The sequence below is a fragment of the Callorhinus ursinus genome, unplaced genomic scaffold (assembly GCF_003265705.2).
Source record: "Callorhinus ursinus isolate GAN/ISIS: 27379988/994484 unplaced genomic scaffold, GSC_fseal_2.0 scaffold12, whole genome shotgun sequence".
Classification (NCBI taxonomy): Eukaryota; Metazoa; Chordata; class Mammalia; order Carnivora; family Otariidae; genus Callorhinus; species Callorhinus ursinus.
The window spans coordinates 73,539,576-73,566,883 of record NW_027397074.1 but is presented as its reverse complement, the minus strand read 5'-3'; the positions used below and the strand labels follow the sequence as shown (position 1 = coordinate 73,566,883).

The 27,308-nt window shown below is 53.0% G+C and overlaps 2 protein-coding genes across 3 annotated transcripts in view; one reads left to right on the top strand and one right to left on the bottom strand.

The window, feature by feature from the left end:
- Positions 1-3,749, top strand: part of LOC112810900 (solute carrier family 23 member 2-like) — a 49,734-nt gene extending 45,985 nt beyond the window's left edge. For both annotated transcript variants that reach the window (XM_025854771.2, XM_073899237.1), the window contains one exon: positions 156-3,749. In XM_025854771.2, coding sequence (XP_025710556.1) covers positions 156-412 — 257 coding nt within the window. In that variant the 3' untranslated portion in view covers positions 413-3,749. The remainder of the gene's footprint in view (positions 1-155) is intronic.
- STRA8 (stimulated by retinoic acid 8) lies at positions 3,000-27,308 on the bottom strand. Its single transcript, XM_073899238.1, has 9 exons — positions 27,248-27,308; positions 20,306-20,534; positions 16,435-16,510; positions 15,760-15,844; positions 13,772-13,963; positions 12,637-12,922; positions 8,025-8,098; positions 6,217-6,328; positions 3,000-3,134 (listed from the first exon to the last, which is right to left on the bottom strand). Exons 2-9 carry the CDS (start codon positions 20,495-20,497, stop codon positions 3,060-3,062), a joined length of 1,092 nt encoding a protein of 363 aa, XP_073755339.1. The 5' UTR covers positions 20,498-20,534; positions 27,248-27,308; the 3' UTR covers positions 3,000-3,059.

Genomic DNA, 27,308 nt, shown 5'->3' with positions numbered 1-27,308 from the left:
GGGGGGTGGGGGGGGGGGGGGGGGGGGGGGAGTGTGGGTCCCCCCCCCGCGCGGCCGGGGGGGCCCCCCCCCCCCCCCCCCCCCCCCCCCCCCCCGCCAGCCCAGCTGGTGCTCTGGTCAGTGCCCAGTGCTGACTGCTTGCTGTCTCCCATTAGGAAGCCTGGAGGAGAGAGGCCTCCTGGTGTGGAATCAAATCCAGGAGGAGTCTGAGGAGACTACGAAGGCCTTGGAGGTGTACCGCCTCCCCTGCGGGATTGGCACCAAGTCCTGCACATCCGCCTGCACCCAGTACCTCCCCTTCTGGCCCAGGCTGGAAGCTGGGAAAGGTGAGCGTGGAATGAACCTGCTCGCCTGCCTCTTCCAGGATCCCTCAGGAGAGCGCCCGAAGGGTGCCACGGAAACCAAGTTATGAGAAGAACTGTCCTCACGCCTGCCCCAGAGCGCTCTTCACCAGCCCCCTGCCCACCCCATGAGCTCATCTCCCCGTGCAAAGATGGGTGGGCACCCTGCAGCGGTCGCAGCCAAATTCGTATTCGATTAAGACCATGACAAAGGTGCTTTGACACAGTGACTTAAACACCACAACCTTCCACTGCACTCCAGCGAAAACCAGTCTCCTATCTCCAGCGTAAGCCAGTGTAACCCAGTGTCCGCACAGAGACTCTCTCAGTCCATATGTTCTCAGCCATAATTTGATGCGTTGGGAGGAAGAGGCCTGGGGTGTGGCAGGGGACGGAGACGGGGCTGTTGGCTGAAAGGCGAGCCCCTCTTGTCCTCCCCTCCGTGCACCTGCCCCTCAGGGCTGGCTCTTCGGAAGAGGTGAGGAGCACCCTCTGCTCCCCCAGCGCCTGCTCTGAGCTCCTGGTGCTCCGGCCCGCGGCCGGCTCGGGCGGTTTGTGATGGATTGTTCTTTAATCACACGTTCTTGGAATCAAGTGCACGGACTCTGGCTTAGGCTTTGGCTTGCTCACATAGGCTGCCAAGGGATTGGAACTCACTCCACTTAATGGCCTCCTTGTTTCCTTATTGCCAGACCGCCTCATGAACTCCTGCCTGAGTTTCCAGCTGGTTGGTCTGCCCTGCAAATTTCAGATTTGCAGTCTCCACTGTTAATACTTAAACCTATACCTACACCCGTTCCCATACCCACACCTATCCTCTTGGGGCTGTTCCTCTGACGGATACAGCACTGGCTAATATGGGAAGATATCGTTAGTCAAGACACAGGAAGATACCTGACCAATGTGGGAAGAGGCCTAGGTCGGGAGAACGGGAGGGCAAGCCCCATCGGAGGGGATTTTAAAGCAACACATCCATCCTGGGCTGCACCATATCCAGTGAGCAGAGGGGAGCAGAGGGCCGTTGGGGCTGAGTGGAGGCGGGAAGGCTCCTAGCACATGGCCGTGGGGAGAAAGAACAGCATTCCCCTGAGGTCCATGCTGACCAGGACCCCACTGGCCCATAATGCTCCAGGAATGAGGACTGAACGGGAGTGCGTGGGGGCTGGTTAGAGCCGGCACTCGTTCCTTGAGGACCTGCTGTGTGCAGGCACCTCTGTAAAAACTTTTCCTTTCCCACATGCTGGCCTGTTCTTGACCGGGGGGACTGGCTGGGGGTGGTCGTGAGCACTGAGCGCCTGGGCGCTGGGGACATGCGTGCTCCCCTTTCCTTCCTTCCCAGCACACGTGTGGGCAACCCCGAGGATAAAGGCCCGGCCTGCCCCTCCTCTGGGTTGTTTATGAAAAGCTACAGTCCTTGCATATCTGCCATGGGAGTCCCTGGGGGTGGGCTGGTGACAGGACGTGAGGTGAGGTGTGAGCCCTGGGGCTGAGAGCAGGCAGCACTGCGCTTGGGTCCTAACACCTAACCTGCACGTCGGTTTCTTCCCAGGAGATGGAACAGCCGAAGGATTTGGGAGGCCTTCCGGGGAGGGGGGCCACTGTAATGATGTGAAACTGTAAAAGGCCAGGGAACCCGTTCTCTGCACACCCGGTGGGTTAGTCGGGGTTCTCCAGAGAAACAGAGCCACTAGGATGTAGGACGTGTGGGCACGCGTGCACACACACACACACACACACACATACACATACACATGCCCACACGCTATATCCGTGTGCGCACACACGTACATAGGGAAAGAGATGTTACGGAATGGGCTTGCATGGTTGTGGAAGCTGGACTGTCCGCAATGGGCAGGGTAGGCTGACAGACTGGGGAGTGTTGCTGTTCGCGTCTGAAGGCACTTCCCGCCTCCTCATGGGAGGTCAGTCTTGGTGGGATGAGGCTGACCCATATTATGGAGGGTAATTACTCCATATTTACTCAAAGTCTGCTGGTTTAAATGTTTATCTCATCTCAAAACACCATCATAGAAACATCAAGAAGATTGTGTGCCCAAATATCTGGGTGCCGTGGCCTGGTCACGCGGCCACATAGAATCTGCTGTCACATCCAATGTGCACGCCCAGGAGCCTCACCAGAAAGCACTCAGAACACAGTGGAATCTGGCTTGATCTCCACTTAGGAGTCCCTATTGCCAGAAGAAGCAGATGAAGCTGGTTCTACCCTGATGTCGTATAGCTCCTATAGCCACAGGCGTGGTCTGCACCGTTCCTGGGCTCCCAGAGCATGCAGGATGAGTGAGTGGCCTCCAGAACTCTCTAGAACCCACCAGAACTCTGCCCTGAACCCAAGGTGTGCTGAAAGTACCTAGTGTCATGGCACCTCTGGGGACAGATCCTGCCCGTCCTTTCTCGAAAGGCCCATGGCCTGGGCTTCGGGCAGGCTGCACCCAGGACCCCTGAATAGGAACACAGGAGGGGCAGGTGTGTACCTCACAGCAGGCCAGCCACTTATACCAAACGACCCTGAAAGACTGACACAGGGCCACACTACGTTTAAAGACTTTATAATAATCAGAAACTCAAACCATCAAAATGCTCTGGGACAGCCCCTTGGAAATGTCCCGGAAGGGGGAGGCAGGTACAGCCTTGGCTGCTGGCATTAGTGCTTGGAAACTGCCCACCTCATTCACCCCCTCCCGTCCCAGCCCTTCCGTATCACAGATCTTCATCATCGAAGGTCTCCATGCACCTCAGCGTTATCATCTCGTCGTCAGTGGGGAGGTCTGCATCCTGCAAAACACAGGGTGCAAGAGGATCAAAGTGTATTTAAGGAATCCAGGCCCCAAGCAGGTGGGACAACCCCCAGCAACTTCCTCAGAGTCCACCCGAACTCTTGCTGTATCTTCTTCTCCAGCTTCCGGCCAGGAAGTAAGGGCTACGGGGTGGGTGGGCCCATTTCCATTTCATGCAACTCATAGATCACACTCTATGATCTTCAGAAAGGGTTTTCCTGGACACAACAGAACTGACTTCTTTTCCATCCCGGGCATTTGCAGGATCTCAGAAGACAGAGGGGAGACCTCTCAAAGCTTTATCCAAATGCCCATCCATGGAGGATGGTGAATTACACCACGGTGTGCCCACCAAGGGAATACCAGGACATTGTTTGAAATAACAGGAATGAGGTCGTTCTCTGTGCGATATACTATTTAAAAAGAAAAGAGGGGGCAAGTGCGTGGCTCAGTCGGTTGTGTCCAACTCGTGGTTTTGACTCAGGTCGTGATCTCAGGGTTGTGGGACCGAGCCCCCACCCCCCCTTGGGACTCTGCGCTCAGTGGGGAATCTGCCTGAGATTCTCCCTCTCCTGCTCGTGCTAAGTAAAATCTTAAAAAAAAAAAAAGAACAACTACAACATAATGTGTAGTGTAGGCTCTCATTCGTGTTGGAAAGAATATATAAATATCTGTAGATTATCTCTGGATGGCTGTTCAAGAAACCAGTAATGGTAATGGCCTTTGGGGAAGGGAATGGGGCGTAAGTGAGGGACACTGGTAGGAGAGAGACTAAGTTTTCTTTGTATATCTTTTGGTAACTTTCAAGTTTTAAACTATGTACGTGGGTTAATTATTAGCTAATTGCTTAAGAAGCAGCACTAGGTTATTTTATTCCCTTTATAATGACCCCCCGCTGACTTCTCTGACCCCCCATTACCTCTTCCCCTAACAGTGTGTTCCTGGGTTTGGTTCTCCCTGTCTTTCCCCACCTTGGCAGAAAAATGGTAGTTTGTCTTGGGCTAGTTCCCCTGGGCCCTGGGAAGCGTCCCCAAACCCAGGCAACCATCCCATGAACGTGAGACCCGGTCCCCAGGGTGACAGCCAGGTTGGGAGCAGACTCTGCAGACAAAGCCTCTCCAGCTCTGGGCAACGTCCCCACTCACTGTGCTCTACTGATGGAGGCGGGGGGCGCGTGGGGGGCCAGCGTATCTGAGAGGGGACCAGGTGGTCTCTGGGAAAATCACACGGGCCCCTGATTCAGGGTGAAGACCAGATCAAAGCTTGAGAAAAGGTTGAGTGGAGCGCAGGGGGCACCAGGAGGCCAAGGGTCCTGGGAGGGACCATACCTGAGTCTCTGTTGCACCAAGTGCTTAAATGTTGTTCACAATGGTCCAGTTCCCCACGCCCCTGAAAATGGTGTCTGAGGCCTTTTTAGGCTGCAGATTTGGGAAAGCAACAGACTGTGAGAGGTACCTGCTGGTATTGGGTACTGAGGTATGTTGAATAGTATCCTTCCTACCCCACTTCATGACCACCTGGAACCTTCTTTGGAAATAGGGTCTTTGCAAGTGTAATTAGCTAGGATTACGAGATGAGGTCCACCTGGACTTAGGGTGGGCCCTTCATCCAAATGACCGGTGTCTTTATAAGAAGATGAGAGGGCTAGAGAGACACACAGAAGGCCTTGTGAAGACAGGGGGCCTTGGTTAGAGGGATTCAGCCGTGAGCCAAAGCATGCGGAGGACTGCCAGGAACCACCTGGAGCTAGGAAGAGGGAAGGAAAGACCTTCCCTCGAGCCTTCAGAGGCAGCGTTTGGCCTTTAGCCTCCAGAACTGTGAGGGAAGCAATTTTTGTTGTTTTAAGCCACGAGGTTTGCGGTAATTTGTTACAGGTGCTAATTAAAGTTTCATCCAACGACCTCATGAAGTTCACGGGAAGGAGCGGGGGGCGGAGGGGCGGGAAAGAGATTGAGATTTTCCTCTTTAGAGCAGCGCAGGCTGGAGGCCTCTTGCACCGGAGCCAACCTGGACAGCCAAATGGACAGCTCGTTCAAAATACAGATTCTTGGGGCCCCACCTCCAAACACTGAATGAGAATCTTGGGTGCTGGGGCATCAAGAATCTGCATTTCCAGTTAGTTCCCAAGACGATTCAAGTTCAAGCATCTCTGCTTTGTATGGATACTCCAATCCTGCCTGAGCTTTCTTTTCCACCATATGCGGGGAAAGGAAGCAGGGAAAGCAAAGACCATCCTATTAATCTGTTCCCCAGGCCTCGAGGAAGTGGACTAACTTCCCTGTGTCTGAGAGAAAGAGGGACACAGTGGTAAGAACCAGAGGGTCAAGTGTTGGTGGGAGGCGGAGAGCAGCCAGAGAGGGGGCCCTGGGCTCCAAGTGGAGATTCAAAGTGATCCTGGCAGAGGGAAATGAAGGATTCGTGGGGAGAGGGCCAAATTATACCTTGGCCTGTTGGAAAGCTGCCCCAATTATTTTTAGACAAACGTTGTCATTATTATTGCTTACCTTTTTAAAGAAACAGTTGTATCTTTGCTGAATTAGTAGAGAAAATCCTTGGCTATGAATCTGAAAGGGCCTGTCCCCTTGGTGGCTCAGGCATAACTCCCCTTTCCTCCTGGAAGTTTTTGGAATGTCCTCTCTAATCAAGACACAGCCAGCTTTTGGGAAGCAGAAATTAATACCCTTCAAACGCTGACGGCAAATATTAGCCCAGCGTCTCAGAAGGCGGCAGAACAGCTCAGCCTCTTGGAAAGGAGTCACACAACATTTACAAATGTCTGCAAGGAGTCAGGCCCCTGGGATCTGGTTGCCACTTCAAGGGGCTCCCCGTCTCAGGCCTGCCCTGGAGACCATCTGTGTGTCCCTTCTCTCTCTTTCCCTGGACGTCTTCCATCCCCCAGGATGTATCAGGCTGATGCCCACCATCCATGGAGCAGGCCAAGAGAATGAAGGGACATCGGCCTCCAGTGGCCCCCTGTGGTGTGATGTGAGTGAGGTCCCGCTGTGGGGGGCGCTCAAGAGTCCTTCCCACCGTCCTAAGGGAGGCGAGCGGGGGTCTCCTTGCACTCCGCTCCGTCCTACCTGTTTTAACTGAGGGTTAACACAGCAAAGGCCTTTAAAAAAATCGATGATCTGCATATAAAGCTGAAACTTCTCCTCTGGATATTCTGGGTTGCCACCGGTGAACACCGAACTGACAACAGAAAGGGGAAGACACAGCAACTATTTAGAATCCTCCTCTTTGGCCTCTGCTTGCACCCCCTAAAATACCTGGGTTACAGTGCGAACCAGGCACTTGTAAACACCCCACTGAATTCACTCACAGACAGGCTGGAGGCCCTTTGGAAGGTTTGTGTTGCCTCAGCTTCCGTGTCACGTGTGGAACCGACGGGAAAAGGGAGACCCTAGGGCGACTGGTTCCCCCGCCCTAATTTAGTGTTCTGAGCTGTGGCCTCTGGAAGAAGGAGCAAAACGGCCTCTCCCCTTCCAAGTATCCCTCAGAGAGCTGCGCCCCACGGTCCTAGTGCCCTGTGGCTGCCCGGGGAGCTCAGGGGGCACCCGCCACGCTTGAGCTCAGTCCCCCCAAGAAGTCCCCCTCCACAGGGGGACAGACCCCGGTGCAGGGAGGCGGCCTGTGTGGCAGACGCCTTCCCCCGGCCTTCCTGGGACCAGGGGAGCAGCCCCATGACGTCAGGAGCCTCAAGTGGTGCCCGGAGAGCCTGCGTGTTGACCTCACGTCCTCTCAGAAGCAGGTCCCACAAGCCGCATGGGAACCCTCTGGCAGCGATCCCTGCCTTCTCCAGCGATGGCAGAGGACATTTTCTAATAGGTTGTTTTCGTGTTCCATCAGCAGGGTAAGGAGTTCCAGGTCCTGCTTGGCAAGTACGCTCTGGCAACTTCTTACCAAACTTCTCCTCACAGCCCAAGCCTGGCTCAGAAATAGGAAAGTCCGCCTCCAGCCCATTTCAGCAAAACCAGCCTCCACACACGGCTGACCCGAGCTGGAGTCCCCAAAGGCTAAAATCGCTTTGGAGTGTTTGGACGAGTCTGTTGAGGCTGGGTGGAGCAGGCCGCCCGGGGAGAGACAGGTTGATGTCTGGTGACTCCTCCAGGTGACAAGGTGCCCAGGGGTCACCTCGGGGGAGAGTGGGGAAAGTCATTGGAATATGAGGAAAGGAATGTCCCCTCGCTCCCAAAGCAGGAAAACGAAATGTTCAGGTTTTCTTTTTAGCCTTCTTAACGGCCTGAGCCTGTAGGCTCTAAGACCACAGCTTTTCAAAGTAGCAAGGGAAAATCTCAGTCCGAAACTAGCTCTCTTTGCGAAAATGGCCCCGTGCCACAGATTTTGTCAGGCTGCTTGTCTTGCCATCTCCCCAGATCCTGCTTTGTGTCATCTCACTTCACGGGGTCAGCTACCCCCTCCTCCCTTCTTTCCACATCCGTCCCCAGCAGCCCCGTGCAAAGCAGCGTCTTCCCTGCACGGCTCAGAACCCCTCAGCCCAGGGCACAGGCCCGGGGACGTGTTAGCCCAGGTTCTCGATGCCCCCGAGCCCCCGCCCACCTCTCAGACCAGATGCTGTTGCAACCTGCCCATGGCCCCCTCACTCTGGGAAGACGGTGCAGCGTGGACAACCTGCAGCCCATAACCTGCCGCGTCTCCGTCCTGGGCCAGGATGGGAGAGTTCTCTATGCAGAAGAAGCCCCAGACTGTGTCCTCCCTAGAGCAGCGGCACAATCCTGGGACCAGCCCACTTTGAACCACAGACAAAAGTGGATCTCTAAGAACTTCCACGGAATTATGCACCCCTCTGCGGGGCTGCAGGGGAGCGGCTCCTAAACATCCCAGCAGGGGCACACACACACTCACTATGTCATACCCCCTTCCTCACCTAGAGCTGGATGTACTGGGAGCCTCACTTTTGTCCAGGAAACTGGCCACATCGAAGGCATCTTCAAAGAGTATCTGAAGGAAGGCACAGAACATGGTGCGTCAGAGCGAACTACAGTCCGACGCTTGCCCTGGGCAGCTGGCAGACAGGAGTAGGAAGGCTCTCTCTTGAACCCTCATTCCCAAAAGGTGGGTGAAAGCTGGGGCCCAACGTCAGGGTGTCTGCCTGGTGACCTTCTCAGGCAGTGCCTAGTAAGCTCTTGTCCGCCCAGAACAAACCACCCCCCCAGAGGTGGTTACAAGGGATTACAAGGGATGGGGAAACACCAGGGAATGTGGTCCTCTCTCTCTCTCTCTTTTAGAGAGAGAGAGTGCAAGCAAGAGCAGGGCTGGGGGTGGGGGTGGGGGTGGGGGGTGGGGGAGGAGGGCTCGGGGGAGAGAGAGAGAGAATCCCAAGCAGGCTCCATGCCCAGCGAGGAGCCCAACGAAGGGCTCCATCTCATCACCGTGAGATCATGACCTGAGCCAAAATCTAGAGTGGGTCGCTTAACCGACTGAGCCGCCCAGGGGCCCCTAAATCTTTTTCTAGAAGGTGGGAGCTCAGGCATGAGATACAACAGCCAGAGCCAGGCTTCCGTGTACACGGGAAGAGAGCTCATCTACACCTCCCAAGGAGCGGAGGCTATTCGTGCCCAGGATCCGCAAGCTAGCAGTTTCATGGCAGGCAGCAGGATAGGACGGGGGTAGTTTTGGGGTTAGGCTGCAGGAGAGCCGACTCCCAGTCCTGCCACTTACTCAGCTGCGTGACCTTGGGCAAGTGACCTTGTTTCTGGAATCCTCCTATAGAAAGGGAATCACAACCGGGCCTACCCATAGGGACGTTGCAGGAATTAAATAGATGAGGTATGTGAAACACCCAGCGCATAATAATGCCTCCAGTTTGTTAGCTATTATTGACTATTACCTGCTTTATAAAAGAGACGTATGCGTGTTTATTGTGGAAATTTTGGAAAACAGAAACAGATAAAATCCCTGAGAAACAATCCCAGCCAGAGAGGTCCACCGCTGACATATTGACCTATTTCCCTCTGGTCATTTCCTCAGGCATATTATATCCTATATTTCCACTTTTGCAATCTTGTTACTTGGATGGTTTTCAGTCCTGCTTTTCTTTAATTCTTGAAGACTATTAAATATTCCACAGGAATGTGAGGTACCGTTAGGAATGCAAGATTTAGCAAATAAAGATGCAGGATGCTTAGTTAAATTTGAGTTTTTAGGTAAAGAATGAATCATTTTTTAGCATAAGAATGGCCCAAATATTGCATGGGATGTTCTTATGTTAAAATTTTCACTGGGCATGCTTTACTGCATCTGACACCCCATTTATAAGCACAGCCACACGGAGAAGAGGAGGGAGCTCTCTGGCCCTGAGTTGGGGGTTCTGGCAGGTTCTGCAGGGTCTCTCCTGTCCCCTTACCTGGGTCATACTGCTCTTTCTCTGGAGGCCTCATGTCTGCCCTTCTTGTCTTCTTACAGTTTGCCTCCCCTGAACCGAATCCCTGGGACTCTGGCCATGTGGCCGGCCCCTCTTCTGATCTTCTGGACATTTTATGGTTTCTTTTTTTTTTTTTTTAAGATTTTATTTTTTTTTTTGAAAGAGGGAGACAACAGCGGGAGGGGAACAAAAGCAGGGGGAGTGGGGGAACGAGAAGCAGGCTTCCCGCCAAGCAGGGAGCCCGATGCAGGGCTCGATCCCAGGACCCTGGGACCATGACCTGAGCCGAAGGCAGACGCTTAACAACTGAGCCACCCAGGCGCCCCGGTTTCCTTTTTTTTTTTTTTTTTTTTATTAAAATTCCCTTTCCCCATCTCAAAGGTTATCGAAAAAGAGACCCAGGAATGGATAGCCCAGAAGCCCATCCATCCACTGTGTGTTCTTCCCTAGCAGGTCTGAGGCTGGGTCCAGGGCCCTAAATTCCTGCCTTTGGCCAATCAGCCCACTGAAGTTCTGGGCCACACACTGTCCTCACCTGTGCATAGCCCTCTTGCCACTAGCCTGGGAGGGGCACTGCCAGGCTCCATGGCCACTCTGGAGCACCCAGCACACTTACAGGGCCATGCTTCTCACAGCCTCCCAGCACACCTGACCCTGCAGGCAGAGGCCGGCCCCAAACACAATCGTTCTGCAGCAGAACCTCTCCAGATGGACCAGGAGCTATAGAGGTTCCACTGCAACTGATCTAGAAGCCAGAGTAGAAGTAGCTGTGTCTCTGTCCCTGCCCTGGGCAGAACTGTTGTCTGTCCTGCCTACCTTGTCACCCAGCCCTGGGTTGGCCCAAACCTGGGGACGGCGGTGCAGCAGAGCCCTGGTCTAGGCACAGCCGAGGGACTCTGCTGCCACCTTCCCTCAACAGCAGGAGAATGTGAGCCCTTCATCCTTTCTGAAAAAGGTAAGAGAAGCTGCTTCCATGATTTGGGGACATGAGATTCTGGCTTGGGTCTGCTCTTTCTTGAGGAAAGGTTTGTGCTGCGAATGCGCACATACACATACAGTCAGGTTACAGTTGGACAGACTTGCCCGCACATTTGGCAGATGTTTTCCTTTTGCTTTCTTTGGGTGAGCCTCCAGGGCCAGGCACTTCGGGGCCACAAAGACATCCAGGCCGGCTGACACGTGCCGTGGGTACGAGGTCCTCAGCTATTGGTTTCCTGGCCCTGCTTGAACCATTATGGAGGAGAACTCACGTCCTCTCCTGGTGGACCAAACATTAGTGGACAAACAGATGAGAAGCCAAAGTCCATGGAGTGACTGTTGGGGGAGAGGAGCAGTTATGGGCGGAGCTGATTGTTGCTTTTCTGCACAGGGAGTTCCTTCCTGTAATGCCCTGGTGCACCACTCACCCGGGATGCTTGCTAAAGATGCAGGTTCAGGGGTGTGTGGGTGGCTCAGTCAATTAAGCGTCTGCCTTTGGCTCAGGTCACGATCCCAGGGTCCTGGGATCTAGCCCCTCATCGGGCTCCTTGCTCAGCGGGGAGTCTGCTTCTCCCTCTGCCCCTCCCCGACTTGTTCTCATTCTTTCTCTCAAATAAATAAAATCTTAAAAAAAAAAAAAAAAGCAAATTCGGAGCCACCCCTAACCCCTCAGGAATTCTGATTCAGTGGGTCCGAGGTATGAGGTACCCGCCTCTTTACCAAGGTCTACTTGAAAAGGATGAGGGGATATTGTGAAGGTTGACCATAAACACGTGACCAAAGGGCAGAAAGATTTGAGAAATTCTGTGATGAAGGGGATCCAGGAGCTGGGCCTCCTGGACAAGTCACCCCACTCGTTAGGCCTCATCTGTCAACTGGCAGCACTGGACTGGGTGACCGGCATTCTGTTGTTCTCCAGGCCTGGGGCCCTGAGGGCTGGGAAGCTTCTGGAAGGATGGGGCATTCCAGGGCTGTTCCCCGGGGTCATAGGCACTAGGAAGCTGTCTGGCTCTAAGGCTCCCCAGAGAGTCACAGGACATCTCCTGAAATAGACCACCTGCGAGGGGGCGTTTGAAAAGTCAGGGCAAAGCGGAGCGGTGGCATTCACCTGGTGGAGGTCATGGATGCCAAACGTCCTGCAGAGCACAGGATGGGCGCGGAGAGCAAGGAACTGCCTGCCCCAGGCTGGAGAAGCAGGTCAGATGCGGCCCGTGTGGTAGCCGCAGGCTCCGGAGGCCGTTCTAATTCTGGAAGTGCAGCTGAAGGGCCCACTCCGATCTCAGCACTGAGGGACCATTCACGCCACCAGACACACTGCATTGCTGACCACAGCTTCCGACAGCATGAACTCTGAGAGGGGCATTTACAGTGAAGATGCAGTTGCCTCTCCACATGCATTCCTCTCTCATCACTGAAGGGCAGCAGTGCTCTTTGGGGTGGGGACTGACTTCCTCTGGGGGACTGGGCCTGACTGGTCCCCACATAATACTATCTCAGTGATGTCGGTCATTGGCTCAGTCATCTGGCCAATTCTGGCCAATGAGAGGGCAGGAGAAGTATGGCAGAAATTTCTGGAAAAGTTCTTCTTTGACCCTTAAAAACGAGCCCCAGGAATCTTTCTCTCTCTAACCCGATGTAGAGGAGGAGGGATGACAGCTCGGTTGCTCCCAGCTGCCATTCCCTAGTCACACGGGATAGGGAAGGGAGGGAGCGGAGACAGGGTGAGAAGCCAGCTTTACGATGAGGCAGAGCAGGGAGAGGGGAAGAACCAAGTCCATGGTGACGTCACTGAGACTAGCGGGAAGCCCTCCTGACCTTGGGACCGTCCTTGGCTGTGAGAAGTACATTTCTGCATAGTTTAATGAGCAAGTAACTTGCAGTCAAAATAATCCCAGCCTTCTAAGCGTTCTCTTTGGTAATCCCCATGGAAAGGTCCGGAAGCGGAAGAAAAAGAAATGCCAATCTGTGGTTGTAGAGCTTCCATCAGATGAATCAGAAACCCACCATGGGAGTCAGAATCTAACCATTACCTCAAATGTGGTAAATGACCCCAAGTGGATCCCTGGTGCCTCCAGGCCAAAGGTGACAGAGTCTTTCCTGTGCGCCCCTCCACCTGACCCAGAGAGGGTCTGCTCACCTCCTCCGGGGTGGAGACGAGCGAGCAGCTGGCTCCTTGGCTGTCAACCCCGCTGTCCTTCAGGCTGCCGTCGGCACAGGCCGGCTCCTGGCAGGCACCGGCAAGGCCCTGGAGGCCGCAGTGCCTCTGTGCCCAGGCCTGCAGGAGACTGGTCTTCCTCTCCTCAGAGAGGTTCTGCCATAGGTGGGAGATGGCGGCAGAGACAATGGGGAGCGTCACCTCCTGTGAGGAGACAATCCCATTCCCAATCAGAAGGTCCATCGCCTGCTTGTAAAAGTTGAGATACCTGGAACAGAAAGAGCATCATCTCCCAGACCTGAAGCCAGTGGCCGAAGTTCCCTCCCTAAGCCGTCTCCTCAGGCTTCCGTTGGCGGGGTGGGGTCCACAGCACCTGAGCCTTGCCACAGCTCTGCGGTTTACCAGGGGCTTCACTTTCCTAGTCTGCATGCCCCTGACACTTGGAGAGCAGTGGTGTCATGGGTGACATAGATCTAGTGTCCGGGTCCTTCCCCAGAGTCCCCATGGAGCTCTCTGCCTGACAGAAGAGAGAACTAGGGAGTGTGGCCTGCTCAGCTCTCAGCCCGTGGGAAAACTGCTTAAAATTCCAAGCCCTGTGAATGGGCAGACATGATACGATGCTTGTTTTAATTCAGGGCCTGAAATTCAGGCTCAGCTGTGGAACGAGCCTCCTTCTATGGGGCCAATACCTCCAGAGGCCAACGTGGCCGCCATGGGTCTTGAGTCTGTGGAGGGACCCTGAGTGGCAGTAGGAGTCTGAACCAGTCACTCACCGTGTTTCTTACTATGAGACCAGTAATACAGGTAGGGTGTGTGTGTGTGTGGGGGGGTGGTGTTTGGTCCTCGTAATCCCCATTGACAGCCCCCACAAAGTCAACTCCAAATAAATACCTGGTCTAAGGAAGCCCAGTGTATGTGCTGTGCAATGTAGCTTCAAGATTATTTCTCTAGCCCCACTGCCAACCCCATCCCAAATCCCGCCAATATGGAAATTCTGGAGCTTCCTTGATTCGGGGCCTGGTCTGAGAGTGCACTGAGGATGCCGCATGTCACAGACAGAGCCTCTGTCCCCTTCTCCACAGGCTATGCATGAAGCCACCCTCCCAGCTGTTCACACCGTTCAAATTCCATGAGGTCTGGCAACAAGGTGACTGGGGAGTGTAAGAGCTCCACTTTTTTCTCTTCCTCTTCCTCCTCTTCCTCCTCTTCTTGGTCTTCCTCCTCTTCCTCCCCTTCAGCGTCCTTCCGGACTGCCTCGATTGGGCACCAGGTGGCAGAGATTTTCTGAAGAACCTTATTTGAGACCAGGCTAGTGAGAAAACAGAAACAAGACAACCACAAACTTGAACTCTTGAATCCTCGTGAACATTGGCACTGAGATTCGGAAGGCAATGTTAGTGTTGGGGCGCGCGCGCGTATGTGTGTGTGTGTGTGACCAAGTGGGGTTTATTCTAGGAATGCAAGATGGCTGGTTCAAACTTTGAACATCAGTGGAACTCAACATAGCAACAGACTAAAGAAGAAAAACCATATGATCACCTCAACAGACACAGAAAAGCACTTGGCAAAATGCAATATCCATTCCTGACAAAAACTCTCAGCAAACTAGGAAGAGAAGGAAACCTCCTCAACCTGATAAAGGGCATCTACAAAAAACCCTACAGCTAACATCCTATTTGACAGTGAAAGACTGGATGTCTCTCGGCCTAGGTCAGGATCAAGACAAGAATGTTCAGTCTTACCACTTCTACCCAAAATTGCACTTGAGATCCTAGCCAGTCCGACAAGGTGAACAAAAGAAATAAAAGATAAACAGATTGGAAAGGAAGAAGTCACACACAAATATATGACTAGAACTAAGAAGGGTGTTTAGCAAGGTTGCAGGATACAAAGTCAATAAAGAAGAACCAATAATATTTCCATATATCAGTGATGAACAACTGGAAATAGAAATTTTAAAAATGTACCACTTACAAGAGCAGCCCAAAACATGAAATACTTAGGTTTAAACCAAAAGCTCAGTTTGAAAAAGAAAAAGTAGATAAGTTAGACTTCCATCAGAATTTTTAAATTCTCTTCAAAAGGCAGTTTTAACAGAGTAGAACAGGGGCGCCTTGGTGGTGCAGTCAGTTAAGTGCCTGACTCTTGATTTTGGCTCATATCGTGATCTCGGTGTCGTGAGTTCGAGCCCTGTGTCACTCCATGTGCAGAGTCTGCTTCAGATTCTCTCTCTCTCTCTTCCTCTGTCCCTCCCGCACATGCTCTCTCTCTCTCAAATAAATAAATCTTTAAAAAGAGAGAGAGAGTGGAACAACATGACACAATTTGGAAAACCAGGATTTGTACCCAGAATCTCTTCATCCTGATAGGAATGATCCCCAAGGAGATATGATGTTGAGTTAAAATACAAGTGCACCAGAAGAAAACATAAGAGGATTATTTTAATTTTTTTTTTTTTAATTTCAGAGCAGAGGAAACTTTTCTGTGTATTCTCCCAAACCTAAGTCATGAGGACAGATCGGCAGATTAGACTTCATTTTTTGCATGGCCAAAACAACAAAAATAAAAACAAAAAGATCAAAAGCAAAATAATAAAACAAATGACCAAGGCATAATTATTTGCAAGTCATGTCCTAAAAGAGAGCTAATTTCTTGGTATACGTAGAGGGCTTCTATAACTATGTAAGAAAAAGACCACCAACCCAATAGGAAAATGGGCAAAAAAATAGTCACAAGAAATTCCCAGGAAGGGAAATACAAGTGCTCTTGAACAAAGGCACTCCATTTCGCTCATAATTTAATTAATTAACATATAATTATAAAATATCTGTTCCTGAGCTGGTGCCACACTTTTTAATTGCTGCAGGCTTAAAATAGTGCTAGTGAAAAATCCTAATCATTATGATTTTAAAAGAAATTTAGCCATTCTCATGTGGGCACACGACAGAAGTAGTGATGGGATTTTAGTATGGGATGAAGCGTGTTATCTTACATTGGTAAGGAAAGGATGGCTTATGCGATGACTGGGGTTGGGATGAGCCGCTAATCGCTTAGGGATGAGACTGTCCCTCCTTGCTGATTGTGAGGTGGTGCTTGGGGTCTTACCTGGGATTTCCAGAGTACTTCCTGGCATATTCTGCCTTGACCTCCTCTAAGCTGTTTGCATTCCCATCGTCCAGGTTGAAGGACTCTGTTGGGGAGGCGAAGGCAAGGGTCACAAAGGGGGAAGTCTGGCCTCTGTCGAGTCTCTCTTGCCCTTCCAATCCAGGCGGACCCTGAGTGGTCCCTGCGCCCGCCCAGAGTCGGTGTTACGGACTCAAGGGTCCAGTTTCCCCTCTCCTTTCAGATGTGATGAGCTTCTTGACCCGGCCCTTTTCAATCAAGACACTAAAATATCCCTTTTTAGAGTCTAGTTTCCACCGGCTTATGAAACCCACATTCCCAGGCAGCCACCGCTCCCAACTTGAGTGCCAAGAAAGGGAGCCACGCTCTGCCTTTGCTTTTGAGCCTGACAAGCACTGGTCTGCATCCTCTCAGGTCTCTCAAGATAGGATCAGGTACCTGATGACGTCTGTCTGTCCTGCCAGTCTGTAAGCTCGCCGAGTGTAGGAGCATGAATCTCCTTGTACCCCTGGCCCAAGCGCAGTGCCTGGCACACGGTAGGCATGCAATACATATTTGTTCACTTGGCTTAGCCCAATCTCTCTGCTTTCGATGGAAAAACCAACCAGTCTTTCCGTGGGAAGGAGATGGGGTGGCAGATTGGGGGGGGGGTCTAACCTTTCAGCTTCAGCAGATTATCCAAGGTTTGTTCCAGCTCCTGAATGTGGTTCTTCGCCTTATTCAAAACCTGCCACTGAGGACAGAGACAGACAATGCAGAGAAGCCCGCCTTCCACTGTACACACTGTGGTTTTGTGGACACAGGAGTCCATTTCCCGGTCTGAAGCCATGCTCCCTCAGAGGCAAAGTCACATTCCTCGACATTGTCAACAAAAAGGGGGGAAGGGGATGGAGTTTGTTCTGATGCGCAGAAGGCATGAAGTTTAATTTGTACTCTGGAAATGGTTCTCACAGAAATACTCAACTATGTAGAAACAGGCCGTGTTCAGCAAACTACGAGGGCTTCAAAAGGGCAAACCAAGTATATATGCTCCTTGAAGGTGGAATGAACAGTGAGTGAAGAGCAGCCCCAGGCTGGCACCAAGATCTAGGGCTAACTTCTGCTCGGTTGTCACAATGAGCAACTGGCTGGCTAATACCAAATGTGCTGTGCTAACGGTAGTTTTTATTTGCTAAATGCAGATACTCTGGTTGATCCAAAAGCTGCTCAAATGCTCTGTCCACGTGAACTCCGAATGTCCTGTTGCTGCAGGACTAAATCGCAAGCGTTTCTCCCTCCTTCCCTCTCCCGTATGTAATGTTCCTAAAGTCAAATGGTAACTGCGTTGATTATTCAAACACAGGAAACGCTAACTGTTGTTTATCATGCTGACCACCCATACCTGTCCGGAGTTACATATGTTCATCAGGCATGTGTTAACAGGCAAAGCTGTGTGTGAAGCCCCGGGCACACGGAGCAAATAAGACAGCCCCGGCTTTCCAGCAGGAAAGACAAGACGAGCAGGGAAACCCCTACTCATAACACAAGCTAGAACTCAGTAAGCACTGAAGGGAGTAGAAGCGAAGGGCCGTGGAAACACATGGGAGGAGGGGCTGATTCCAGCTGGAGGCATCAGGAAGACTCAGAGCAAGGCAGCCGAGTGAGCGGGCCACGCTGAGCACTGTCTCAAAGGCAGAACTCGGGGCAGGGGCAGGGACAGAGAGGTGGGGGATGGGGGCCGCCCCAGGGAACTGTCGAAGCCAGGTGTGGCCAGAGCCCAGGGCGGGCAGAGGTAGACGATGTCAAAGCGGCAGCCAAGGGTGGACAGCCCCGGCGCCCTTCCAACATCCCACTGACTCTGTCTGGTGCACGCCAAGGAGGCTTGAGGGGAGCGAGAAGCACCGCACTCTGCCTGCCCAAAAGACAGTGACCCGAGAATGCAGTGGACTGCAAGATCTCGAACACTCTTTGTCGAGCAGGGTCCGCCTGATGTCCCAGATGATCTGCTGCCCCCAGTCCCGGGGCTCACGATTGTACTGTTCGGCTAGCAAGGACTCCTTTTCCTATTCGGACGCCAGGGCCAGCCGGTTTCCAGAACGTCAGGCTTGGTCTTAATTGGGATGAGGTGAGGTCATCCTGGCCTCTGGTCCAGAGTGAGCCTCTGTGTTGGCTCAGCAGGGACACCCCATGCTCACTTGCAGTCTTTGTGGGCCAACCTACAGAGCCATGGAAACCAGGTGCAATTCACTGAAATTCTGTTTCTGGAATGTTTTTGGCAGGCTCATGAGGACCTTAGTTCTGGGCTGAATTACATCTCCCTGAAAAAGATTATGTTGACGTTCTAACCCCCAGAACCTGTGAATGTGACCTTGTTTGGAAATAGGTCCTTCATAGAGGTCACCACGCTAAAATGAGGTCATTAGAGTGGGCCCTAATCCAGTCTGACTGGTGTCCTTATTAAATGGGGACACTCGGATGCAGAGACAAACACGCACAGAGGGAGGATGAGGTGAAGACATAGGGAGAAGACAGCCATGTGACCGGAGGGAGGCATCTCTAAGCCAAGGAACACCGAGGAATTGCCAGCAAACGCCAGAAGCTGGGAGGTGGGGGGGGGGGGAAGGGGATTTCTCACCTAGAGGCTTCAGAGGGAGCATGGCCCTGTGGACACCTTGATTTTGGACTTGGAGCCTCCAGACGGCCACCACAATAATTTTCTGTTGTATCAAGCCGCCCAGTGCCTGGTATTTTGTTTTAACAGCCCTAGGAAACTTACAGAACCTGCTTACACCTTGACTCCTGTGGATCAGATCCTGCCTTCACGGATATTATGAATGCAAAATTCAGGGTGGTCCCTCCAGCAGGACAGAGAGAGGAGGAGAACAGAGAGAACTCCTTGACCACACACTGTTTCCCAGGCAAACGGTTTGACTTCCTGACCCCTCTGTTTCCTCATCCGTAAAATGGGGCGATCTGAATGGAACTGCAGGGGCTAAGTGAGCGAACACGCTGGGAAGCGGTGCTAACACTTAAACCACTCTGACGCACCATACCTTTCCACGCAACCACCTTGTGAGACACCACCACAGGCCCCTGAGGACGCCGCTACTATCGTCCCTGTTGAACAGAGTGGTGACTGAAGCCTGGCCAGGAACGTGTCTCCCGTGGGCAGAGGCCAATCCACCAGGCTCTCAGCCGCCACGTCGGGAGGTACAAACTATAGGGGGTGCAAGTGAGTTTTCCTCTACATTTACTTCCATTCCTTCCTTTGGGGCCCTGAACACATGGTCTTCCTCGGGTGACGCCCCCCAGTCTGCGTGCACTCCTTCGCTGGCCAGGGACACGGACTTTGGGGTTTTCCCACGTACCCCTGGGAACAGGCAGCCTATTCCTGTTCATCCAGGGGACATGGCGCAGACCGATGCTGGACCGGCTCTTGGCCCTGAGCCCCTGAGCCTGGCTCAGCAAAGGGAGGAAGAAGAGCCCTCCCCACACCTCCCACCTTCCACACCCTTCTACAAGAGCGGGTGGGATCTCTGTTGGGATTCTTTCAGCAAAAAACACTCGCGGCCCTACTTGGCACCTTGCGCCAAGGTGCTTGGGGGCGCCGCTCAATTAAGGCCCATTCACAGAGGCCCTGGCTCAGTGCCTGCCGAGGAGCGATTCTGCGGGCTGGGCTCGATGAGAATCCTGTGTTAGCTCCGTCAGCAAGAGACTGGGAGCCCAGGCCCAGCAAATGTCCCTGTCCTTAAGTGTCACTTCACTGAAAGCACCAGCCGCGGAGGGAAAACCCGCTGGCTGGAAACAGTCACAGGGCCTCGGGCTGGTCTCTGGTCTGGAGCTGGGCAGGGAGGCCCTCCTCCTGGTCCTGGCTCCAGTCCCTCCTCTGGTAGGAGAGGGTGGGGAACGGGAAGCTCTCAGGGCCCCCTCCCCTACTGGAGACCTCCTATAATGCTCCTCCAGTAATAGGAGCTCCATGCCTTTCTGCATCACCCCAAACCACCTGCACCTTCCTCCGTGCTCTGCCAGAGGCACGAATAGGCAATGAAGAAGCCATATAAGGAGAGAGGCGAAATCAGGAGCAGGAAAAGATAAATGCTTACCTGGAGAGCTCTGGTGCCTAGGGAAAAGACCTGGCTGGTGCACAAAACCAAGTTGCACGTGTGTGTGTGTGTGTGTGTGTGTGTGCACGCACGCGCGTGCATGTGTGTTTGGAGTGGAGATGCAGTGTCCGGAAGCAGCTGCTAGAGGCTCAGCCCCGTCCACTTGGAGGGCTAGGTACAGGAGCCCCTGGCTGACCGGTCCCTGTTATTTCCTTTCTGGTGCCAGCTGTGTCTGCCACCGGTGGGGAAGGCCCAGCTCACGCTTTACCCACGTGCGGCCACAAACAGTGCACGGGAGATGCCCACAGCAGATGCCTGACCCCACCCGGGCGGCAGCCCTCGGGGTGGGGGCGCTGGGAGTGGGAGCTCCAGGCCGGTCCCCACTCCTCGGGCCCCGCAGTCCCTCACGTGTGCACACTGTTCCTCCCACACCCAGGTCCCCATACCTTGGAGGCTATGAGATCGGAATGGGAGTAGACCGTTTTCCGGAGGTTGCTGAACAGCCCCGCCAGGGTGGCTCGGTGGTGGGCCTGGGACAGGCGTCGGCGGGCCACCCGCCGCTCGAGCTCCTGCAGCTGTGCCAGGGGCCAGGGTGTCGCTCTGCCACCGGGGTTACTGCCTTCTCCGGAGGTCGCCATGCTAAGCTGCAACGTAATATTATGCCCTTTGGGGGCCCTAAAGAATGAAGGTACGGTATTAAAGAAAGAGGAAGGCAGATTGAAGGAGAAAGAAAGGGTGTACCACTCCCAAGTAACAGGTCCCAAACCAATGTATATAATCAATAACAGATACACAAAATAGATGACACCAAATCTCTTATTTAAACTGAACTCCTAAACCGCTCCTATTTCACTCAACAGTTGAAGCGCACTGGGGCTTTATTTCAGAAAGTTTCCAGAACACTGCGGGTACTCACCAGACACTTAATTGACTGGCTGTGGCCCAGGAGAGCAAGCCAGGCCCTGAGACCTCGTTCCTCACAGTCTGTGAAGAACTGAGCCTGTGGCCCACCCTTTGAGGGCTTTCCTACCATGAGAATGCACCCCTCTTTGATCTGGGTAGTGGTTACACAGGTATATATTCAAAAGGAGATCCATCAAGGCATGTCCTTAGATAAATGAACCTTTTCATATATAATATCTCAAAAAGAAGAGATGTACTCTTCCACCTGTGAAAGCAAGAAGTCACATGATGACAGAGAAGTGGAAGCAGGCTTGCCTTGTCCTGCTTCTAGTGGGTTCTGAAGATGATCCTTATGTTGTCTCTTGTCACATCTGAGTTTACAAACCAGGAGCCCTTCCCTGGGAGAGGTGATTCTGGGACTGATACAGAACAGTTTAATAGAAGACAGGGACCGAAGTCTCTTACCTGAGCCATGGACCCCACCTTCGGGTGCTCACCCCACCACTCAGAGGACAGCCAGCTCTTTGAACAGAGAGGCTGCATCTTCATCACCTCTGTACCCCCAGGATGTGCTCAGTGCTGGGGTTTTGAGTGAATTAGAATGGGAGCCCTCTGCTGGGTCCACGCGGCCCTGAGCTCAGTCCGGCTGCACAGGGACAATGCAGGACCTCAGCCAAGGGCCTGCCAATGTTGGTGTATGCCGGTCCCCTGGGGGCACTGGGGAAAATACACATGCTCAGGCCCCACCTCGACAACACTGGATCTGAATCTTCTGCGGGGGGGTTGGGGCAGGCATCTGAGGGACAGCCTGCTCCCCAGGTGAGGCTGACATGCTCACGGTTGGAGCCCCCACGAGGGCACGCACAGCGACACCCCTCTTCCAGCACCCCACTGGCAGCTGGGAATGAATTCTCCTCCGCAGAGGGAGTATCGGGGAGGAGGCTTGAGAAACCTTTCCTGCTAAGTTCTGGGGGGAGAATTCAGCCACAGAGATAGTGAAGCCAATCAGGCAGTGTGGGATTTTAGAACACCATTTGGTGGGGGATGAGGGGGGGCGCCTGGGTGCCTCAATCTGTTAAGTGTCTGCCTTTGGCTCAGCTCATGATCCCGGGGTCCTGGGATCGAGCCCTGAGTCGGGCTCCTTGTTCTGGGGGGGGGGCTGCTTCTCCCTCTCCCTCTGCCTGCCGTTCCCCCTGCTTGTGCTCTCTCTCTCTCTCTCTCTGTCAACTAAATAAATAAAATATAAAATAAAATAAAATAAAATAAACACCATTTAGGGCAGAAAGCAAATCTCCTACCAACAATGTACTTTTCACCAGTGGGTGTATTTGCCCTTGCTTTGTTTCTCCGAACAATGGCAGGAAGATGGTAAGTGGGTGCCACTGTGGTGGCCTACACTGACCCTGAAGCTCCTGGAACATTTATTACCGGGAACGCCACCATCAGCGCGTGGAGGACAGCCACGGGCTCTGCACAGCCCCATCCAGCCTGAGGGCTGCGTTAAAAACTCTCTTACAGCGGACACTGACACATCTTTAATAGGAGGCAAAGTGAAACAAGGAAAGTTTTGAACTGCCTAGGGAAAAATGAGAACCTTTTGAACCTAAGAACATGGGTTTTCTTTATTTGCTTAAATTAAGGAGAAATGAATGTGCCTGGATACCAGGGAATTTAGGTCAACAAACAGAGGTAAAAATACCAGAGTTCTCCCAAGATCTAGAATTCTCTAATAGTCTCAGAATACTGATACCAAAGGCCCCTGGGCTTGTGGGGAATCTGGAGTTCTTGAGGTGCCAGTGCTCACTTGGCTTTCCTCCCAGGCTCCGACCCAAACACGCCCCACCCGAATTCCTGAACGTGGTTTTAGTCATGGATAAGGGCGCAGCCTGCCTTTATCCTGCCTCTTCCACAGGGCACAGACCCCCCGTTACTTCTGCCCCTGGGGACAGCTTTCACTGCCTGTCACTGGGGGTGAGGACAGTCCCAGAGCATCCTCCCACCTGCGGAGCTGGGGCCTCTGCCTCACCCCGCCTGCTGCAGGCACCCCAGGGTCAGGGGTCTGAGATATTTTCCCTCTTGAAGCGGGGGGGGGGGTACACCGTGGGGATCATGGGAGATATTAAGCAGATATTAAGCCTGATAAGACCTTGTGCAGTTGTAAATGTCCTCCTCCTAAATGCTGCAACCTTCTCTCCACTAGGAATGCTCTGCTGTGATCTCCAGAAGGCATTCTTCTCAGGCTCTCTTTGTTCACTTGCGCTGTGGACCTGACAGGAACTGAGGCAGGTATTTTTCAGACCGAGCTTTTTGTTGCCATCATATGAGTGGGTCTGTCCTGTCTGCACCTGTGATCTGTGTCAAGGGGTGGTTCGCCCAGGATGAGTACCACAGAAGTCACAGACTCCGTGGGGAGGGGAGGCAGGACCCTCCTCCCGCCATTTTCCTCAGGTTGGCTCTTTTGCTAGGCGAGGGAGAACTAACTCTAAAAATGAGATTGGGAAGGGATCTTCTATTCAAAACAGGACAAAACCAAAGCAAACCTTTTCTCCTAAATGGCCTGTGCAGGTGCCAAGCCTGTTAAGGAAACTGCCTCCAGTGCTGTAAGGAATTAGAGCCGTGTAGAGAGTATAGTCTGAGACTCCATCCCTGGGGCCTGGAAATCTGCATTTTAAGAGCAGACCACCACCCCACCCCCCATTTTCCCTTCTCTCACTACCAACAACAGAAACATTTGCTCTCCTGCCCACCACCCTCTATTCTGTGGCCCACTGCCTGCCCTCCCACCTGGGACACTGTCCCTCTCTCTGTCCCCCACCCCCAGTCTCCACCCATGGAGAGTCGACTTGTCCTTCAATTCCTAGGGTAGGCCCCATTTCCTCTAAGAAGTCGCCCAGGCCCGGCCATACCAGTTTCAAACTCAATCTTGTTTTGCCAACAAATTAGCAAGATCCTTGGTCAGGATTCAGTTACCCAGCTGGGTACATCTAAAGTGTCCCTCCCAGGGTGAGTCAGAACAGGGTAACTGCAAGAAAGGATTAAGAAAAGACACTGGGGGCAGGGAATAACAGCTCGTCTGCCCCAAACCCCAAAGACCTCTCTGGATCCTAAGCATTAGATCTCTTGAATTCAGTTCTTGGCTGACCAAGTGAGGGGCACACGTTTGAGAAGCTTAACGCTTTGAAGGGGACGCTGGCCAGTTGTTCTATAAGAAAGGTGGGGAGGGATTACCTGGGGCAAGCACCTGGATACCCTATTCTGACTCAGGAAACTTGCCGTGTTCAGAGGCTGAGTTTGAAAGTCTGGGCAACTGAAATGTGTGAGGATCTAGGGATCTCAGTACAGAGCCAGTAGGTGGAGGGAAGCTAAGTCCTAAGGACCCACCGTGGGTGGGATGATACACGATGGTGCACACGGACATGGTACCCAGCCAGTGGGATGAACTGGTGTAGGGAAAGGCAGGCTGGAGTAGGGATTGGCTCAAGACCTGGGTTGTAACTCCAGCTCTGCATTAGCCAGACATGTGACTTTGTATAAGCCAAGAAGCCTGAGGTCTTAATGTCTTTATCTGTAGAAAGGAGGGGAGAAAGCCTTTCACTAGATTATAGTTGAAACTCTTCTGCCTCTCTAAGACCATTGTCATGATTCTATGACGATCTGGGGCAAAAGTACGCAGCATGGGCGGCTCATATCCTGACAGAAGTGGAGCATGGAGCTCACAGCCGTGTGGGAAGCTGCATCTGAAGGAATTCTGGGCACAGCAGCCCCAGGGACAAATGTTTACCGGGCACTTTTTCTGTGCAAACTCCATTCATTCTGCCGGAAACTGGGGTCAAAGACACTAGGCATTTCAAAAATGGCCATAGCTCTGATATATATATTTCCTTTTAAAAGCTTTTTACCGTGTTCACACCTGTTCATCAGATCAGCGTGCTAAGCACACTCTTCAGTCTAACAAAATCAGAAGACACCTTCATCCATGCATTCTTCTAGAAAGGCACTGTGACAATTCATATTGTCATGCCTTATTTTTTTTTTATTTCTCATCTATAAAGCAACGCATACTTTCATTACCAAATACTTAGGTATTAAAACACCACTTAATACCCATTTGGAGCTGATGTTTTTAAAATTCCTTAGACGAAATTTTTATTTTTATTTTTAATTTTTTTTTTTTAAGATTTTACTTATTTGTCCGAGAGAGAGAGAGAGCACAAGCAGGTAGAGCTGCAGGCAGAGGGAGAAGCAGGCTCCCCGCTGAGCAAGGAGCCAGATGGGGGACTCGATCCCAGGACCCCGGGATCATGACCCGAGCCGAAGGCAGACGCCTAACCGACTGAGCCACCCAAACGTCCCTAGACGAAATTTTTAAAAAAATACGACCTCACCCTCTCTGAGACTCAGGGCAATTGTCATCATTTTTAAGCATCACTCCACAAAACATTTGAGTGTGGTTCTCATCAGCAAACCCTAGGCAAACGGACACAATACACTGGGTAATGTTTTGCAGCCCGTAGGCAGCTTCCTATGGTTCCCTAAGCTTGTCAGATCATGTCAAAGAAAAATCCAGAATCATCCTCAGAACGATCTGGTTTGTCACGGTGATACAGACAAATGCTCACTGCGAGCCTGGCCCCAGACCTAAATGTTCCCCTGCTTGGATTCACGGCTATGGACCCATCACAGCTACGCGAACAGCCACATGGCCAAGTGCACCTGGCCGAAGATGCGCAGGCGCGGGACCGGCGGCGTTTAGTCCATACCCACGCGCCGAGGGAGCGAGGGAGGCGGGCACCCGGGCACACGACGTCCCCCCTCCCCGGACATGCGGGAGGCCGCCCGAAGCCCTGACATTCATGACAGTTGTCCCGAGCCTCGAGCGCCAGCCAGCCTGGGGACTATGGCTCCGCTCCGGCCGGGAGACAGACCCAGCGCCTGGGCCCTGGGCCGCGGACCAATCAGAGCGTGTCTTCGGCCCCCACAGCCAATGGGGATGCTCGGTGGCGCGCCAATGAGGGTGCCGGCAGTGCAAGAAACAAAGTAACAAGTTGGCCGCCCGAGACGCAAGAAGGGGAAGCTGACCTTCTCACCTTGCCAGGTGGCTCCTTTTTCCAAGTGGAGGCTGAGGGGGGACAGGGAGGGGAGAGGGGGTGGGGGACGGCCTCTGCCACCCCAGGTGCCCCACGCGGCCTCTTTGTGCCCACAGAGGACTGAATGGATGTCCCCTAACTGGTTCCACTCGGCTGACATGGAGCCCAGTTTCCCCATCCCTCGCCTGGGGCGATGACACCTACCTTCTAGAGTTATCTTGAGGCTTACAGAAGACAGCTTAAATAAAGGGTCCAGAGAACCAGGGGCTCCCCATCTCAAGTGAAAAGATGCAGACACGTAGGTGGGAAGGAAACAGGCGCGCAAAGGGGAGGGGGACGGGGGAATGATGTTTTAAAGAAGGGAAGAAGCAACTGGGGACGGCGCCTGAGAGGGGTTGCACAGAAGAGACAGATTAAAATAGCAAGAAGTGAAAGAAGGACTCACTCTTTGGGACAAGAGGAAGCAGGTATTCTTCCAGTTTGGGAGGGGGAATTCCTTTTCCCCAAACAGAGATCTACTCTTGTCTTTTGGCTTCTTTTCGCCAGATCCCCTGCCCCGGTAAATATTTCCCGATGGCCGTGACCCACGGCCTCAGCCAGGTACTAGGCGCACTAGCCGGGCCAGGCGCCCCCTTGCTGCGCTCTGAGGGGTGAACTACTTCGCCGCGGCGGCAAGGGGTTACACAGAGGTTACGTGCCCAGCAGCAGCAGCATGGGCTTGGGGACACGGGCATTGAGATTCCGACCCAGGAGCGCCCTCGCAGTGACTGTGAGGACCGTAAGTGAGCCCTACCTAAACCAGGCCAGTAGGGTACCTGCCATTCAGAGGACCCTTCTGAAATTCAACCCGGTGAGTGGCAGACTCCTCTTTAAAAGGCTTTTGGTGGTCCGTTACATTATGTAGGTATGTCTAAAGAAACTGTCACATAGAAAGCACCTGGGAAGAACCAATTATCCTCCTTTTCAGCATAAATGTAAAATGTTCATCTCTATCCAAATTCCGCTTGGGTGGAGGCCCTGTCCCTTCTGGCTCTGGGACAGCCTTGGATGCAGGGTCTCTGAGGGCCCCTGAGGAGCTGCTTTTCCCCCTCTCCCCTACTCCCTGGTTTCTCTCCCGTGGCCCTGCTCCTGGCCTCCCACCTCCAGCCTGCCGCAGCACTGCTGGGGCCCTGGGGAGCAGAGGCTGTGTCCCAGAGAGCCTTACCTTGGCACCGAGAGGACACAGAGAGGGTCAGAAACCTACCTGCCCCAGGTTTTCATAGAATCACCCCCCTACCTCACCCCTCAACCACCACCACACACACCTGCCTCCCCGGATGTGCCTCACTGGGGGACAGATCGGCACCCAGAAGAAACGCAGTCCGGGGACGGGGCAGTGTTTTTACGAGAACTCCTTACCTGCAGCCACCTGATTTCTTTCTTGAAAATGGAGATCTCTGTCTGTGTCAGCCAACCTTCC

Excerpts from the sequence above, each read along its gene's own strand:
- STRA8 (XM_073899238.1), bottom strand. The coding sequence starts at position 20,497 with ATGGCGACCTCCGGAGAAGGCAGTAACCCCGGTGGCAGAGCGACACCC. Across the intron at positions 15,845-16,434 it reads TAATCTGCTGAAGCTGAAAG|AGTCCTTCAACCTGGACGAT; the intron begins GTTAGACCCCCC and ends CCTCCCCAACAG. Across the intron at positions 3,135-6,216 it reads TTAACCCTCAGTTAAAACAG|GATGCAGACCTCCCCACTGA; the intron begins GTAGGACGGAGC and ends TGTGTTTTGCAG.